This window comes from Enhydra lutris, unplaced genomic scaffold, assembly GCF_002288905.1.
Source record: "Enhydra lutris kenyoni isolate GAN:26980312 unplaced genomic scaffold, ASM228890v2 scaffoldscaffold3, whole genome shotgun sequence".
Lineage (NCBI taxonomy): Eukaryota > Metazoa > Chordata > Mammalia > Carnivora > Mustelidae > Enhydra > Enhydra lutris.
In genome coordinates, this window is record NW_019154087.1 from 73,892,590 (window position 1) to 73,911,416 (window position 18,827).

Genomic DNA, 18,827 nt, shown 5'->3' on the forward strand with positions numbered 1-18,827 from the left:
GTGCTATATGAAGCAGCATCAAGGCTTTTTAGCCATTCTTATGTATTTTCAACTTAAATGCCCATATTCAAGGACTGCTGAGGATATTATTCAAATACTTGTAGATGAATCATACTCAGCTGGGTTCTATCTGACTGAAGTTTGAGGGGTTATGAGAATAAGTTAATGCTAGAAAACCATAACCTGGTCACCTTCTATTTCTAAGTCCTTGCTATGCCCAGGGTGGGGAGGGTGTTGGTGGAGGAAACCAGCAACATACTCAACCATGAAGAGTAGTTGAGAAATACTGGCATATCTATTTGGTCTGTAAGAAGGCAAGTATCTGTGGCTCCTGGAAACAGTGGCTATATTGTAGTGAAATGATGCGTTCTATTATTCTGTTTTTTTAAAAAATTGGCCCCAGTGTTACCCTGCTGTCCTCATGGCTCACTTCAATGATTGGGTCAATGTTCTGATTATCAGGAGTCTTTAGAGGAAGTCTCCCCAGTTCACCCGGGACCCCGAGTTTCCCTTCTTCTTCAGGGGCTGGCCTGGTCCTGTGGGGCCTCTCTGGCCAGGGGTCAGGAGCTTTGGGGCTGGGCTATCTCTGCCGCCACCAGTCTTAGGGCTCTGCACAAGCTCGGGCCTTGGCACCCTCATTTGTAAAACCAGGCACTTGAACTAGACCATCTTGAGGCTCTTCAGTAACTGAGATTAAAAACAGAATAATTGAAACTCTCTTAAAAGGGTAAGCTTTGGTGGCGTTTTTAACTAAAAATGAGAAATAGACTCTTTGACACATTTAATGACATGTGTTAGTATGTGTGTGGAACTTTACACTTAACTTGTATTTCTTTCTTTCCTTCTCTCCCTCTTTTTTTTTTTTTCTAGCCAAACATCATGTCAATGGCAATAGAACAGTTGAACCTTTCCCAGAGGGAACACAGATGGCTGTATTTGGTAAGATATCAACTCTGAAAGAAAACCCAAATTGTGTGCAAAGACTAGTGCCAAATTTCTGAGTTTTAGCAAGTGTCCTCAGGGCTTCAAAATCTGGGCTTTTCTAGATATTTACAAGTCATTGGAGCCAAAAAAACTATCGAGTTCTTAGTATTTCTGGGATCAGAAAAGCTTATTCTATAGAATTTAATATGCTTTCTTTTCTCACTTTGCAAACCAAATATCAAACTGTGTATTTGCTATTTCTTACGTCCACACTGTGAATTAACCTGATAATTTACAGTTTGAGTTTTTCTTCTCTAGAAGGGTTCCCCCCCAACATTGATATGTAATTTTGTCAACGGCCGGGGTTCAAGAAGTTTTGAGTTGTTATTCCACAAAATCAATCTAATTGAATAATCTCTTTCTCTTCCATTATGAATTCAGCATATTCCTTAGAGAAAAATCAGTTAAAATGTCTTAAACAGAATAAAATTTAACCCCTGAGTATGTATTTACAATATACAATTATGTGGCTGAGCAGAACTTCTCTGTTAGATTCCAAACCTTTTGGTGACAAGGTCCTTTTTAATTCATAGCTCCTGACCTCCATATTTAATGTCACTTAAGCTTACTTCAAAATGTCTCTACACCTGGCACTTTCTTTCCCTGTCTTCTTCCCTTTCTCTCTCCCTTCCCCTCCTCCTTCCCTTTTCTTCCTGACTCCCTCTTCCTTTTAACCCCCCTGTCCCCCCTTCCCTGGAGCGATGCCCTGGTGCCCTTATCAATCTCTCAGGGATTATTGCCTCTGTCCTGTGGATTTTCATTTTCTTGTATCTTCTGGATCTTCCCTTCGGCCTTTATTTTTCATTTTTTAAAGATTTATTATTTATTTGAGAGAGAGAAAGAGTGTGAGAGAGAGAGCACGAGAAGAGGGAGAGTCAGAGGGAAAAGCAGACTCCCCGCTGAGCAGGGAGCCTGATGCTAGACTAGATCCTAGTACTCTAGGATCATGACCTGAGCCAAGGCAGTTGCTTAACCAATTGAACCACCCAGGTACCCTCCCCTCAGCCTTTAGATAGGTTTTATGGTTGGCTCCATTCTAAAATCCTGAAGTCCCCTGACTTTATGCTGTCCTCCAGCTTCCTTTCTATCCTGATCTTGATGATGGTCTTCTACAAAGGCTTTTGATGTAAAACTGCTTTAAGCATGGAGGTGTCTTTGAGGTGGAAATTAGCCTCAGGATGACCCATCTCTAAATTAGCCTATTCAGGAAAAGCATTAACTTATTCACAGAGATGGAACCAGAATTAGTAATCAATTATGATTAACAGTTGCAGAGTTATGAAACAGAGCTAATTCTGCCTGGGTGTTTGTAAATCTTGCTCTGTATGGGCTATTACCTTTTAAAATACACTGATCAGTAGTTAGGAACTATTATGCTCGGAAATGTAAATGGAGAATTTGATTTTTGTAGCAAAAAAGCATAATGGACACTCTAAAATTATGTGCTAAATATTTGATTTGTTAACTTTTCCTCCGAGGACTCATGTTCAGATGATGCCATTTTACTGGAGTTGTGGGTTTAGGACTGTTCCCAGGTGACAGCAGATGTCACATCAGTCCTCAAAGGGTTACTTTGATGATTTTTTGTTTTTGTTTTTGTTTTTGTCTTTCAGATTTTTCACCCCCAGACATGTTAGAAACTAAGTTCCATGTCATGTTGGGAAATATAAAATGAGACTGACTTATCTTAGCAGGTTTCCTTTTGTTGTGCTGTTGGAGGAAAGCTTCCTTCCCAAAGGGCAGACCAAGCACCAGGCAGGCAATGAAGTTGTTTGGCCAGAGAATGAGAAATATCAGTAAATAAAGCTCCTTGATGAGATTATAATTATTATTTGTCATGGTTTTGGTTTATATTGGCTTTCCTAAAAATCCTAACCCATAGCCTTCATTGTTTGGCTTTGGGCAAGCATGGTTCCCCTCCTATAGAATGAGAGGGCTGACAGAGTGCTCTGAGACTCTTCCCTTTGCTTCTACATCTCATATATTTAAGACCGAAGGCTGATCTGGCAGTAGGCAGTCCCCTGGAAACCCACTGTGAATGGCCGAGGTGTGTGGCTTTTAAAAGAGGTGAATTGTGTATAATTTCTACAAGTGCAGAGTTACACAGATCGTAAAAATAGAGTATCTTTGGACAGCTAAGAATTTTTACATTATGAGAACTGGGGTTTGGCTCTTACACATGCTTGAATTAAGGCCTCTATTTGGGTTAAGTATGTGCAGGCATTTTTTATTAATGTTTTAAAAACTGTTCTCATTTTATATTACTTGTCCTCCTGGCCTGCAGTGGAGAGAGACAGCAGGCGGTTTTGGGGTGGGCTTCTCTCATTCTGGGTTGTTTATAGCTTGACTGAAAAAGTTAAACCAAGTATATAGCACTTGGCTCTTTGACGTATGTTGGACATCTAATCCTCTTGGCACCTTGCAATGCTGGTAAGAACATGTAATTCTCTTCCCAGAGAGCTCATGTGAGTTACCAGCGCCACTCGGCCAGTGATATGGTGGAGGGAGAATTTGAGTCCAAGTCTAACTGACCCTGAAGCCCATGCTCTTTTTAGGATGTTCCCTGACACTTAGACCTGGTTGGAGGAGTTGGAGGGACCACGGAGCAAGTCTGGTAGCTGCAGAAATGCCTTTCAGCTGGATCCATGCACAAAAGCATGCTATCCAGCCAAGCCAATTTAGCAAACTGATTTGTGAGTTTCTATGCATTCCCAGAGTGCTCTGAAGGACTCTTGAGATACAGCCTTTGCTGGGAAAATACTATTGGAATGACATCTACTATGCCGTTTTTATTCATTTGATTTTAGTAGCATGGATTAATGTACAGGAGACTGTTTTACATCTGCCAGACTGTGAGTTTGCCAAAGTACCAATGGCACTTTCTACTTGTGTCAACTCATTCTTCACCCATGTAAGTCTTAATATCTTATGATCAAATAGTATCACCAGTTTCAATTTTATTATCTATTGGTTAATCATTTGAATGTACATTACAGAATCCTGTCTACATAGGAACTTTTAAATTTTAATCCATTCTAAAGTGGTCATTGAACTGCCATTAAGCATTTAGAGTGGATAATGTAAGGAAATGGAGTGTGAGGACAGGGCACATTCCACTGTGAAAAACACACGAGTGCAGCATTCTGTCAAGTGACCAAGGAATAGATAGACGGTTTCTTCATTTCTGGCATATAATCTTCACAGATTATTTTTAAGATAAGATGTTCATTTTTTCAGATTTTCTTTCATGGCCCATTTGTTAGTCATTGTCTTGTTTTTGTGTGGCCACGGTTCTTAAGCTTCTTTGTTGCTCTTTCTGTCCTCTGCACTTTAGGACAATGATAATGAAGGTAATAGGCTCTGCTCGCCCAGTGGGCTTCTCCTTGTCTGTGTGTGATGCTCTCTTTCAAGTCAGTGGGAGCCCTTTTTCCACAAGCTGGAGAAGCAGAACCGAACATTTTGCAATTACTTAATGTCTTTGTTCCTGGTGGCTGAGAGTGCCCTATGGCTATCATCCCTTTAATCCTACAACATCCCTGTGAAGTGGGCATTATTGTGCTCTGTTAGAGACAGAGAAACTGAGGCACCCAAAGATGAAAGAAATCTGGTCAAGTGGAGGGAATGCTTTCTCAGGCATGAGGACATCCATATTACATTTGCTAGCATGCTGTGCCTGACTTAGAAAGGTTCTCTCCAGCTCTCAATAACTTAATGAAAGTGACATCCCGTTGGCAGTGAGCCACTCCATCCACGCAGAGAGCACAGGCTCCAGCCTCTCATGGTGGTTGTTTTAAGCCTAGAACAACTTTTCATTTTATTGAAAATACTCCATATTCAAGAAGATTTATTTCAAAATAAAATTTTAAAAAATGATTAATTGAGGAAAATGCAGAAAAGTTGGGAGTTGCAAAGATTTGTGAATTTGGGAAGATTTTTAGTACAATTAAAAAAATGAAATACAGTTTTTAGGAACACCTGGGTGACTCAGTAAGTTGAGCATCTGCCCTCAGTTCAGGTCATGATCCCGGGGTCCTGGGATCGAGTCCCATATCTGGCTCCCTGCTCAGCAGGGAGCCTGCCTCTCTCTCTGCCTGCTGTTCTCCCTGCTTGTGCTGTCTTTCTGACAAATAAATAAATAAAATCTTTAAATAAAATACAGTGAACATCAATATATTAAATGAAGTAAACAAATAAAAAAAATTACAGTGTGGTAGACTAGACTTACATTATATATCATACAGTACCAACACCAGTAGTTCTACTAACTTCAAGATTTTCGTCAATAAATATTGTTATATTCTTTCTGAATGACTTGAAATTAAAAGTTAATTCAAATTTATAAAACCTGGCTCAAAGCTCTTCAGTAAGAGATGGAGAATTGATCTGATTATGCCCTTGCAATTTTCATATTGTACTACTAGTGTCCAATGATATAGGGTGATGAGCATTCCGCCACTAGAGGTATTTAAATGATAGAGTGGTCATTCCTAACCAATTGAGAAATGGGATTAAATAGCCTTTTAGAGCCTTTCTTCTTAGTTAATGAGCATTTGCCTTATTTCAGAATTAAGCCTTTTGGAAAAAATTATTTCTAACAAGAAAGACTTTGATCCTATCATTTAGAAATCCACACCAAGGCTGTTTGTTGCAAGGTAAGATTCTGCAGTGAGGAATCTTAGTGTACAGGAATTGATACCAGTGACATCAGCAGAAGGATCTCTGTGAATTCTTAGGGTGGGTTTTTAGGCTCCCAATAGCCTGACAGCAATGGCTCTGTGATCTCAAACCCTTGCAAAACATGTTTTCTTTGTCAGGTTTTCTTAGGGCTTCTCAAATGAGAGGGAGTGAAAGGCAATCCAAGACATCATGAAAATGTGCTGATGACCTTGTTACAAATCTCTATTTATAGCCAGGGTGCCAAGAATTTACTAGACTGTTTCTTAAATAGGTGTATGGAAGGGCTGATTCCAGATCGGGGCTTGGGACTGGCACAGGCCCACAGATGCACCACAGTCCAGGGGCCTCATTTTCAGTACTCCAAAGGAGAATGAGATCGGTGTCTGTAAGATGAACCAATCATAAGACATTTTTTCCCTCTGACTTCAGTTGGAGGTGAATTTTTTGAAACAGCCACAGTTATTTTGTCTGCTAGCCAAGAAAACAGCATTGAAAGCAGCAGGCAATATGTTAGACTTCAAAGGAAAATATATTGGTGTCTCATTGGCTCGAATCCAACATTATGTTGGTAAATAATCAAATCCCGGTGTGGCATATTTCTCCCTGAACCTTGACTGAAAACCATTGAAGACCATTCTGTGAGCTGTGGAGTGGCAGTCACTCATTCTAGGAAAAAGGCCAGAAAGAATGACTTTGAAATGTGTTTATAATTAACTAAACAATCTAAATTCACAAGACTGTTAGAACAGCAGGCTGCTAACTGGTGCAAACTTCTTAAGTGATGAGGCACTTGGGGAAACAAAAATAGGCCTTCTTCCCATATATTCTGAAGAACCTTTAAGGGAAAATAATTGGGCATTTAGGGACATGTTTTAAGATGTATGTTATTTTATATGTCTTTTTTGTGTGTGTAAAAGTCTCAATTTGTATTTTCTTTTCGCGCGTGGAGAGGTCAGATAATATAGGGGAGGGTGAAGGACTTAGCTGAAAATCCCATTTGGATTGTATTGCATTGCTTGGAGTGATGCAGCCCACCAGGTCTGATCCAGAAGAGCACAGGTGTGGAGTCCTAGAGGGTATCCTTGGGTGAGGAGGGTGATAGGGGGATATATTTAGAAGCCGGAAGGTGGAGTTTGGGTGGGGATTTCTGAGCTTAGAGAATGGAAGTGAACCCATTGTAGAAGAGTAAATCCAAATCCAATAATGTTCTATAATCACGTATCCACCAACCTCAACCATTTGGAATGCATGTAAGAACCAGAAAATAAGCCCCCTCCCCCTCCAAGCTGGTGAGGTGCTCCCCAGTGGGGGGGCACCTGGTCTCCCCAGTCAGAGGGTGCTTGATCCAGGCCTCAGGTGATTGACTGCAACATCAGTCAGTTCCATTTGATCTATAATCTCTCCTGCATAATACCTGATGAGTCCTGTGACTCAGGGATTTTGAAGGATAACCGATTGCTTTAGTGGAAAACTAATCTAATGTTGGCCCAGTACTGGCCAGCTCTTGTTCAGCTTTCTATGAGGCCATTCTCATCATAGGTCTAAATAAGACTGGTTGCTTCCTTCTGAATCAATACAGAGCTCTCCAAAAGTGCCATGAATTCTCTTTTGGCCTCAACTATTGAATTGATCAGCTGTGGCTAATTATTTCACTGTTACCAATAGTATACAGTGACCATCCAATCGAACAACTTTTTTTAAAGTTTTAAAAATGAAGATTTATATAATTTTATTTTACAAATATGGGAGTAATTTCTTAAAGCACTACAGAGAAAAAATGCTCAGTAAGTTGTGCAAGAGAAACAATTACGTATCTACTGCTTCTCTGTGAATTAGCTTTTTTAGAAGAAAAGTGTAGATTTGGAGAATGACAAAAACTAGAGTTAATTATTATTCAGTCTAACTCAACTAGCATTTTTAAGAAAAATAATGAAACCCATATTGCAGGTAATATAAAGCAGAATAGTCTCTCTTACTCTACTCCTTCCAACCATTTCCCTTGGGCCTTGTTATAAAATAAAATAAAGGAAAATTAAAATGGATACAAGACATGGCAAAATACCATATATTAGAATTCAGTATTTACTGAATTCAATATTTACTGAATATATTAGGCCAAAGAAAAATATGAGAAATGAAATATACAAATAGTGCACATCATAATAAAATATAACTTATCAAAGTTGGCCACAAATTTGGCTCTATATTTTCTAGCAGCATTGGGAAGATCAGTTAGTCTATGGTTGGTTTCAGTTTTTAAAACTTATGGTAGAATATACATAATATAAAATTTGCCATTTTAACCATTTTTAAATGTATAGTTCAATGGCATTAAGAATAGTCTCACTGTTGTGAAACCATCGCTACCACCCATCTCCTGGACTTTTTCATCTTTCCCAACTGAAACTCTGTATCCCTTAGACAATAATTCTCCATTCTGTCTCCAGCCAGCCCCCAGCAATCCCTATTCTACTTTCCATCTCTCTGAATTTCACTACTCTAGATAGCTCCAGTAAGTGGAATCATTCAATAATTATCCTTTTGTGATGAGCTTATTTCACCGGGCATAATGTCTTCAAAGTTCATCTATATTGTGACGTATGTTGCAGTTTCCTTCCTTTTTTAAGTCCAAGTAATATTCCACCAAATACATAGGCCACATTTTGTTTATGCATTCATCTATTGAAGGATACCTGGTTGCTTCCACTTTTGGCTCTCGTGAATACTACTGCTATGAGAATGGGAGTATAAATATCTCTTCGAGACCCTACTTTCAGTTCCTTAAAGAATATACCAACAAGTGGAATTGCTGGATTGCATGGTAATCTTATGTTTCATTTTTTGAGGAACTGCAATCCCATTCTCTACAATGACTGAACCATTTTACATTCCCATTGGCAAAGCACAAGGATTCCAATTTCTTCACATCCCTGCCAGCCTGCGTTGTTTGTTAATAGGAACCCTCATGGGTGTGATACTGAAAATCTGTATGCTTGGGAGAATCTTAAAATCTCCTGATTCTAGAACCTGAAAGAAGTTTCTTTCAAGGATATGTAGAAGGAGGACACTGTAACATAAGACAGCAGTACTACTGAGAACCCTTTAGAAAGTGAGCAGCATGACGCCATTTGTGAGCTGCTGGTTACACTGCTCTTCTATTTGTGCTCCTGACATCCACCAGGGAGTATTTGGTTCACACACCCCATGGGTGCCACAGGGTGTTTTTCTGGTGGGCTCTGGCTTAACGCATAAATTACTTGCATTGCATCTAAAATAATCCGTGGCTGGGTTATCTTATAAAGAATTTTCTCTCCATACTATTTCTTTCAGTGGATTTTAAAAAATATTTATTCTTTATTGGGAAAAATTTCAAATATGTTAAAAATAAACTGATGTAGTGAAGCCTCCCCTACTCAGCTTCAACAGTTATCAGTTAGGGCTGAGTGTGTTTCATGTATATTCCCACTCACTCCCTCTCCTCCATCTTAGGTATTTTAAAGCAAATCTCACGTATCATCTCATTTCATACATGAATATTTTGATATGTATCTCTAAAAGAGCAATTTTCTAGGGGTACTTGGGTGGCTCAGTCAGTTAAGTGTCAGACTCTTGATTTTGGCTCGGTTCATGATCTCAGAGTAGTGGGATCAGGCCCCGAATTGGGCTCTGCGTTGGGTGTGCAGCCTGCTTAAGATTCTCTCTCTCCATCTCCCCTTCCCTTCCACACCCTGCTGTGGTGCTTGCTCTAAATAAATAAATAAATAAATAAGCAAGCAGTTTTCTAGAAAACATACCATAATGCCATTATCACATCAATAAAAGTAGTTTTTAAAATAACATCAAATATCCCAAAAGTCCATATGTTTGAATCGATATCCAAATAGAGTTCATATGTTGTAATTGGTTGGTATAAATATTTAGTCTCTTTTAATCTGTAAGTTCATCCTTCTTTTTTTTTCTTTGTAATTTATTTGTTCAAGAAATTAGATAATTTATTCTGCATATTTCTTTCAGTCTAGATTGAATAATCATGTTTGTCATTCCTCTATGCTTTCTATAAATTGGGATCTACAATCCTGATCAGAATCTGTAGGTGGGGTGCATAAACCATTCAGGAGGCATTTAATAACTGGATCATTAAGTTACCAGCCTTAATGCTTATTGCCTAGATCTGTTATTCTATTAGAGGCTGCAGGATGGCACTCTTTTAATTCTAGCATTTCCTTTTATTTATGAACTAGAAAATTTCTATAAGAAGAAACTTCCCTTTTATTAACTATTTGGTTACCTTGACAACCAGTTTGATTAAGAAAGAAGCATCATCTTTCCCTCTCCCCCCATCTGCCATTTTGCTCTGTGGATCTGAGCATGGTTTAAATGTATCTTCATGAGTTAGAAGCATATATAAATACAGTTGCTTAAGTTAAAAATGATTTTAACAAGTGATGGAAATCTCTTTAATTTGACTGAATGACCATTTTCACTTGGGCATTTAACCAAATTATTGAGATTTATAACCATTTGGTTCACACTTGAAAATATAATCATGATAGACAGATTGCCTCAACAGATTTGGGTAAAACAAAGATGCAGTCCTATAGTCAGGTGGCAGAAGGTATGTCTCTGGCAAAGCTGGATCTGGGGATTGGCCATCTTCTCTGCTGTTCTCATCCCAGGTCTTGTGACTAGGGGATGGACTGCCATGTGGGTCTCAGTTCTGAACCTCAGCAACCCAGGATGAAAAAGCCAGCTCCCGAGAGGGCCTGAGGACTGGGGGCCATCTTGCTTCTAGATGCAGAATGCTGTCAAAATATTGGGATGATGAGAATGGATAAGCAGCCAAGAAATGACAATGCCTCCCCAGGAATGCTGCCCGCTGTAAAGACTAACAGCTGGGCTGTCTCACCTGGAGCACTTTTTCATGCTTTGGCTTATATTGTGAATGCGTTCAAGGGTAGCAGGAGACATATTTATCAGAGTGCGTTTTCCATACTCTGTGTCTTCCAGTTTTCACAGACAAAACAGGTAAAACTATCTACAGTGTCATGGCCAAGTATTTTGGAAGCTATTTACTAACTCATTTTTCTTTTTTTAATCTCATTTTACTTTTATTATTTATTATCTTTTTTTGGTAATTTGTCTCAAATTTTCCTTTTGGAATGATGCTATGTATAAAGTAAACAAAAGTAAAATAATTCCTGTGAATGAAATTTCTTAGGTCTAGTACAACATACAGTTGTTTTTTTTTTTTTAAGACATTCAAAATCAAACAATGCCAGATCTGTTTTTTCAGGAATTACTGGGATGTTTTTACTGAAACCCTAGGAAGTGGGATTCAGTTGACGCAACATGTTTGATCCACACTGAGAAACAGCCATTTAGTTCTGCATACATTTGGCTAAAATAGTGTGAACAATGATGAAAGCCCCTGTGAACTTTCCCTGAATTCTTGTGTATAGAGTGTCAGCAAAATCCCAGGTGTCCTTCTATACCAGGAGCTATTATGTAGAAGACCTTTCATCTTCCTCTTGTGTCATTGGTGCCCCAGGGCTTAAACAAAGGATTATAGTTGATCAAGACCAATTACATTGGGACCAATGGTGGTAGTTGCCAGATGTTTGTCTTTCGGGTTTAGGTTCCACCATAAATCCTTCCAAGTCTCAGCTGTGATTCCAAGGCTCATGCTAGTATGGATAATTAATGATAGTTCATGGTAGAACTTATTGTGAACAAACTCAAAAAGATATTTTACAAATATGCTTACTTTAAGATGATTGAAAATACTCTCAGATGTGGCTTTCCAGAATCAAACTAACTTAGTAGGAGTCACTGCTGTTTATTTTGTGGGGAAAAAAATTGTATATTTTTAGCCACATCTCTGGACTCCCTAACATCCCCTATTGCAGCCTTTTGAATCTCAAATGTCTTTCTCTGTGATGGTCCTTTCCCAGTTTCTTAATTTCCATAATATTGTCACTTAGTTCAAGATGAGAATGTGTCCATGTGGAAGCCTGGCATCCCTGTTGCTTCTAACCCTCACACATTCATTTCATACTTGGGAGAAGTTCTTGTCACCCTCTTTTCCACCAGGCTTCCTTTGTCTTGCCATATGACCTTTGTCCAGGTGGCAGTGACATTTGCGTGGAGAGGGGTGGTAGAGTTTGTGTTCACCTCATACAAGGAAGAAGGATAGGATGACACTGGGAGCTTAGAGTGAGAACTACCTGTAGATCAAGTGAGCTGTCAGTTATGCATAGGCACTGTTTCCTAGCATTCCTTTTGGCTGAATAGCTCTTGATTGATAAGTATGTCCTTTGGACAGACCTCACCTTAATAGCTTTGTCACAGAAATGTGCATTAGCCTGACCAAGAGATGGAGAAGGCCCCGTAGGCATGGATTCAGCATTGGCCTTGCCTTCCCACAAGTAAAAGTAAGAGCTGGTTTCCCATGAAGAGCATATGTGCTTTAACCCTGGTGCCAATACATAGGTCTTCAGTGACACATAGCAAACAGTTGGGCAGGTGTACTAGCTGATAACAAGTAGTTTCCCAGGTGCTATTAATGCATTGCTAACTGGACTGACAATTTTGTCCCTGTGTTTTTTTCTTCCACGTAGAACATATTTATTCTACCCAGCCGTGAAGTGGCTATAAAAATACTACCACCATTACCAACCAACTTACATATTTGGGTAGTGATGTTTAGAAAGTATGTGTGTATTATTTCACTCGTTCCTTGTAGTTAGCTCTGAGATGAGAAAGTTGAGGCCCAGAGAGATTGAATGACTTTCCCAGGGTCAGGGTACTAGTGGATGGTGGAACTAGGTCTAGCCCTCAGGTCATTTATTCACTTATTCATGAAGTCGTTTATTTATTACAACAGAAAACAAACCGAAAAAAAAAAAAAAAAAAAAAAACCTCCCCTTAAGAACGTATGTGCTAATAGGCTAGGACATAAAATAAGATAAATATGTCAAGTATATGGTACGGAATGTCAGATTGTGATAAGTGCTATTGATTCATATAAAGCAAGGGAAGAGAATAGAAAATGCCAGATTGGGATTGGGGTGGGGGCTTGCAATTTTAAAATGATGATCAAGGAAGGCATCAATGAGGTAATATTTAAGCAAAGATCTAAAAGAAGTGAAGGAGGTTGTCATACAGAGATCTGTGGAAAATCCATTCTAGGCAGAAGGAGTCAAGTACAAAGTCCCTGAGGCAGGAGTGTGCCTGCCACAAGGCCCATATGCTGGAGTGGAATAAGCAAGAGGTGGGTGTTAGTAGCTGAGGCCAGAGTTTAAGAGGGAGTTAAATCATGAAGGGCCTTGTGGTAACTGTGGGGACTTTGACTTTTATTTTGTAAGTTATGGGAAGCCTTTAGAGGATTTTGGGCCACGAAGTGACAAAATATGACTCATTTTTTAAAGCAATCACTCTGGCTGCTGTCTTAAAGATAGTCTGTTTAGGATGGTGAGAAAAGAAGCAGGATACCACTGAGGAGGCTGTTGCCTCTCGGTCCAGTACTTTGGGCCAGAACACATCCTACCTTGAATTGATAACAATAATGAAAAGCTTTATACCTTTGTGTATCTTTCTTAAATGCTGTTATCTTCATAGTTTTACATTATTTTCTATCCCTGGGTATGATGAATTTTAGTGGCCCTTTTAAATGACACATTAGTTGAGAACAGATACAAATCCTTTGTAGAGAGTACAGTTGGCCCTTGAACAACATGGATTTGAACTACATGGGTCCACTTATATGTGGATTTGTTTTCCCAGTAAGTTCCTTAGAAAGTTTTTTTGAGATTTGCAAAGATGTGAAAAAACCTACAGATGAACCATGCAGCCTGGAAATATTGAAAAAATTAAGAAAAAGGTATGTAAAGAATGCATAAAATATATGTAGATATGAGTCTGTTTTTATCATTTACTACTATAAAATATAGATAAGTCTATTTTAAGAAGTTAAAATTTATCAAAACTTGCATGCAAAAATACTCACAAACCATATATGGTGCTATTTGCAATTGAGAGAAATTTAAACAGATGTAAAGATGCAGTATTAAATCATAATTGCAAAAAATTGACTATAGTAATAGTGTACTACTATAATAATTTTGTATCGACCTCCCATTGCTAGTGTGGTGAGCTCAAGTGTTGGGAGTATCCACTTAAAATGCCATGTGATGCTAATCATCTCTGCATGAACATTTCTTCTCTTTTTAAAATTGCATATCCCAGTTAAAAGTGATCTCTTATGGTTCTTGCTTTTTTTTTTTTTTTTTTTTTTTTTTTTTTTGAGAGAGAGAAAGAGAGTGAGCTAGCAAGGGGAGGGGAAGATGGAGAGGGAGAGAGAATCCTCTGGGGCTCCATCTCATGACCCTGAGATCATGACCTGAGCTGAAATCAAGAGTCAGATGCTTAACCAGCTGAGCCACCCAGGTGCCTTGATTCTTGAGTATTTTTCATTGTGTTTAGTGCAATACTGTTAACTTTGAATAGCACCCTGAGACTCCTACGAAGTGCCACTAGTGATGCTGGAAGTGCTTCCAAGAAGCCGAGAAAAGTCATAACATTACAAGAAGAAGTTGAATTGCTTCATGTGTCCGATAGATTGAGGTCTACAGCTGTGTTTGTCTACCAATTTCAAGATGAATGAATACAGTGTAAGGCCAGTTGTGAGAAAAGAAAAGGAAATCCATGAAGCCATCACTGCAGCTATGCCAGCAGGTGCAAAAACCTTGCACTTTTTGCAAAATATCTTTTCTTTTTCTTTTTTTTTATTTTTTATTTATTTATTTGACAGACAGAGATCACAAGTAGGCAGAGAAGCAGACAGATAGAGAGAGGTGGAAGCAGGCTCCCTGCAGAGCACAGAGCCCGATGTGGGGCTCGATCCCAGGACACTAGGACCATGACCTGAGCCGAAGGCAGAGGCTTTAACCCACTGAGCCACCCAGGTGCCCCTTTGCAAAATATCTTTTAATGTCATATTGAAAATGCAACTTTTATGTGGGTACAGGATTGCTAAAAGAAAGGCCTACCTATAGAATCTAATATGATTCAAGTAAAAACAAAGTCATTATGTAACAACTTAAAGCAAAAGGAAGGTGAAGGAGCTAAAGCTGGAGAAATTAATGCCAGCAAAGGATGCTTTGATAATTTTAGAAAGAGATTTGGCTTAAAAAATGTCAAGATAACAGGAGAAGCAGTTTCTGCTGACCAAGAGACAGCAGACAAGTTCCCAGATGCTGTTAAGAAAATCATTGAGGAGAAGGAATATCTGCTTGAACAGGTTCTTAATGCAGACAAAAGTTGCCCTATCCTGGGGGAAGAAAAAGCCACAAAGGACATTTATTAGTTAGAAAAAAACAAAAACAAACAAACAAAAAAAACCCAAGTACCAGGATTTAAGGCAGGCAGGGATTCTACTGTTTTGTAGAAATACAGTCAGGTTTTATGATTAGGGCTGCCCTTATCTATAAAGCTGCTAACCTCCAGGTCCTGAAGAGAAACGTAAACACCAGCTTTCAGTCTTTTGGGTGTACAACAAGAAGGCCTGGACAATGAAAATCCTTTTTCTGAATTGGTCCCATTGATGCTTTGTCCCTGAAGTCAGGAAGTGCTTGCCTGTAAGGGACTGCCTTATAAAGTTCTTTTTTTTTTGAACAGTTTTATTGAGATATGCTATATAATTTATATGCTATATAATTTGATCAAACCTCTCTTTGCAATTAATAGTAAGCAGTACTGAATGTCAAGATTTATGTCTTAATCCTATTTCGTATTATATAATCAAATGTCTTCCTCATTCACCTTTCATTTGGTTAATAAATATTTTTACATTCCTTTGATTTTAAAATTTTGAAAATATTTTACCTTAAATATATTTATTATATTCTGTATATGACACCTATATATATTCTGTATATAGGTGATTTTAATATGCTTATACTTTGTACTTTTCTATGAAAATTTCTTTTATAGTTCTTTTTCTTTTTTTTTTTTTAAAGATTTTATTTATTTATTTGACAGAGAGATCACAAGTAGGCAGAGAGGCAGGCAGAGAGAGAGGTGGAGGCAGGCTCCCTGCTGAGCAGAGAGCTCGATGCGGGGCTCCATCCCAGGACCCTGGGATCATGACCTGAGCTGAAGGCAGAGGATTAACCCACTGAGCCACCCAGGTGCCCCTTATAGTTATTTTTCAATTTAAACTATAAATATCTCTTCCCAATTCCAAACTCTTCACTTACTTTCCCATCCTTTGAACATAACCAGTAAATTAGCATGTTTTTTTTCCTTTCCAGATAGATTTTTTTTTATTTCCTTTCAGCGTAACAATATTCATTGTTTTTGCATCACACCCCATGCTCCATGCAATCCTCACCCTCTCCAATAGTCACCACCTGGTTCCCCCAAACTCCCACCCCCTGCCCCTTCAAAACCCTCAGATTATTTGTGGAGCATAACAAATAGCATGGAGGACAAGGGGAGATGGAGAGGATAAGGGAATTGAGGGAAATTGGAAGGGGAGGTGAACCATAAAGTTCTTTTGATACTGGAAATGCTCCTGGCCACTCAGAGCCCCATGAGTTCAACACTGAAGGTATTGAAGTGGTCTGTTTGCCCCCAAACACAATGTCTTTAATTCAGCCCCTAGATCAGGGGATCATAAGGACCTTTAAGATTCATTACACATGGCAGTCCATGTAAAGCTTTGCCAAAGCCACGGAAGAGATCTCTGATAGAACATTGTCAGAGTCTGGGAGGACGACACCATTGAAGATGCCATTGTTGTTATAGGAAAAGCCGCTAAAGCCATCAAGTCTGAAACAGTAGATTGTGGCTAGAGAAAACTGTCCACATGTTGTGCATGATTTCACAGGATTTACAACAGAGCCAAGTGAGAAAATCATGGAGGAGATTGTGGATATAACAAAAATGGTGAGGTGTGAAGGAATTCAAGATGCGGATCTTGGAGAAATTCAAGAGCTGATAGGCACCACACTGGAGAAATTAACAAAAGATGATTTGATGGAGACACGTGCTTCCAAAACAGTGCCTGATGATAAGGAAGAAGATGTAGAGGAAGCAGAGTCAGAAAACCACCTGACTTTAGACAATCTGGCAGAAGAGTTCCAATTATTCAGTGCTGTTTTTTACTTCTTCTTCTTTTTTTTTTCTTATGATGTGAACCCTTCCATGATATGGGCACTGAAACCAAAGCAAATTGTGGGAAAAGGCTCGGTACTATATAGAAACATATCTAGAGAAAAAAGAAGCAAAAAGGTATTATGATGTATTTCTGTAAAGTTACACCAAGTGTGCCTGCCTCTCTTGCCTCTCCTTCCACCTCTTCTACCTCCCTCTCTGCTGCCTCTAGAACTGCAAGACCAACCCTTCCTCCTCCTCCTCTTCCTCAGCCTACTCAATGTGAAGACAATGAGGATGAAGACCTTTATGATGATACATTTCCACTTAATGACTAATAAATAATCCTCCTGCCGTGCAGTTAATAAACTTGTGCAGGTGTGTGAGAGAGTTTGTGTGAAAATCTAATCACTGTGGGCAAGAGCTGTATGAGATGCTTTTGTGTCACAATCATCATCATCTCATCATCATCACCCAAGTATTCATCATGTAGAACATTTTGTGAAAGACTTGAGTGGAAATGGATAACCTATCTTTATATAGGCCCAAGGTAAGTGATACTTAATATAAAATTAATATGTCAGCTTTCTTATTGTTTTATAACTGTGCTTTCAAAGAGTTACATTGCTATATAGTATGCGTCTCTCTCTCATAATTGGAGAAACTGCATATCAGCCTATCATCACAGGTAGGTGTTTTTTTAAAAAAAAAAAACACCTTTTTTTTAAAGGTAACAGTGTTTCCAGTATTGCATTATGAATATGGCTGTAATACTGTATGCCATACAAGTTTTATAATCATTCACTCATTAGTGTGAAGGCTAGACTGCTAGGAGGCAATCATATTAATTATACTAGGCTACCATAAAGCAATCATACTGCTGCTTCTTTGTTATCAGTGCATGAATTTCTACACTTGTAAATAAATACACATTTCTTTTTCACATTATCTTTTCATTTTTGATGTCACTGTTAATAATATGAATAACATATAGTGTTTTGTATCATGTAAGTCAATATTGATGTAGGTACTGACAGACGATTCATTTTATAAACAGACAATGTAAATTTGTGGCATCAATAAATACAGTACTGTAAATTTGTTTTTACTTCTTTATGATTTTCTAATAACATTTTCTTTCGTCTAGCTCACTTTATTGTAAGAATACAGAATACAATACATATAAAATATGTGTCAGTCAACTATTTATGTTATTGATACTGCTTCTAGTCAACAATAGGCTATTAATAGCTAAATTTGGGGGGAGTCAAAAGATACACATAAATTTTCAGCTGTGCAGGGTTTGGGTACCCCAACCCATGTGTTTCAAGAGTCAACTGTATGTTGGTGTTATTATTGCTCTACTTACGGATTGATATTACTTGTAGCTTTAGGTGGAATTGATTGAATTAAACCACTTAGAATCATGCTGACTGTGTGCATAAGAGTCCTTTCAAAATGGGTCATTGCTTGTTCCATAACACACTGAATGGTGTAGAAGTACTTCAGATTGTGCTTCTGGTAGACACAGCATATGAAATCAAGCACACATCAGAGGAACATAGTGATGTGATTTAAAATATTAAATCAGTGCTTATCATAAGACTAAAATTTATCAATGAAGTAAATTTGTATTTCCCTAAAGAAATTACACTTCCCTAAAAAAATCTCTTAACTCTTCCAGCTCCAAAAATTGCTGAGATGGAATATGAGATATGTGTTTTCATCCAAATTTGGGTTTAATTCCTAACTCAGCAGATTTCTGAACTTGAATAAGTTTCTGAAACTCCAGCTGATAATCATTTCGCCTCTGGCAAAAACAAAACAAACACACAAAACCTCCAAAAAACAGTTACTTGAAGAAACTGGGGAACAACTGAATGTTGCTGTCTGGGCAGTATCTGGAGATAACATATTTTTTTAAATAAGGGAAACAAACTTGATAAGCACCACATTTAACCAGCTTTTTCCTTGAGGTACCTTCCAGTAGTCATTTGCTTAGAAAAAAAAAG

The 18,827-nt window shown here is 38.4% G+C and overlaps 1 protein-coding gene across 3 annotated transcripts in view; it reads left to right on the forward strand.

The window, feature by feature from the left end:
* Nucleotides 1-18,827, forward strand: part of LOC111155261 (methionine sulfoxide reductase A) — a 430,735-nt gene that overhangs the window by 170,960 nt on the left and 240,948 nt on the right. For 2 of the 3 annotated variants that reach the window (XM_022515376.1, XM_022515393.1), the window contains exon 2: nt 871-939. The exons of the other annotated variant lie outside the window; for it this stretch is intronic. In XM_022515376.1, coding sequence (XP_022371084.1) covers nt 871-939 — 69 coding nt within the window. The remainder of the gene's footprint in view (nt 1-870; nt 940-18,827) is intronic. 3 annotated transcript variants of the gene reach the window in all.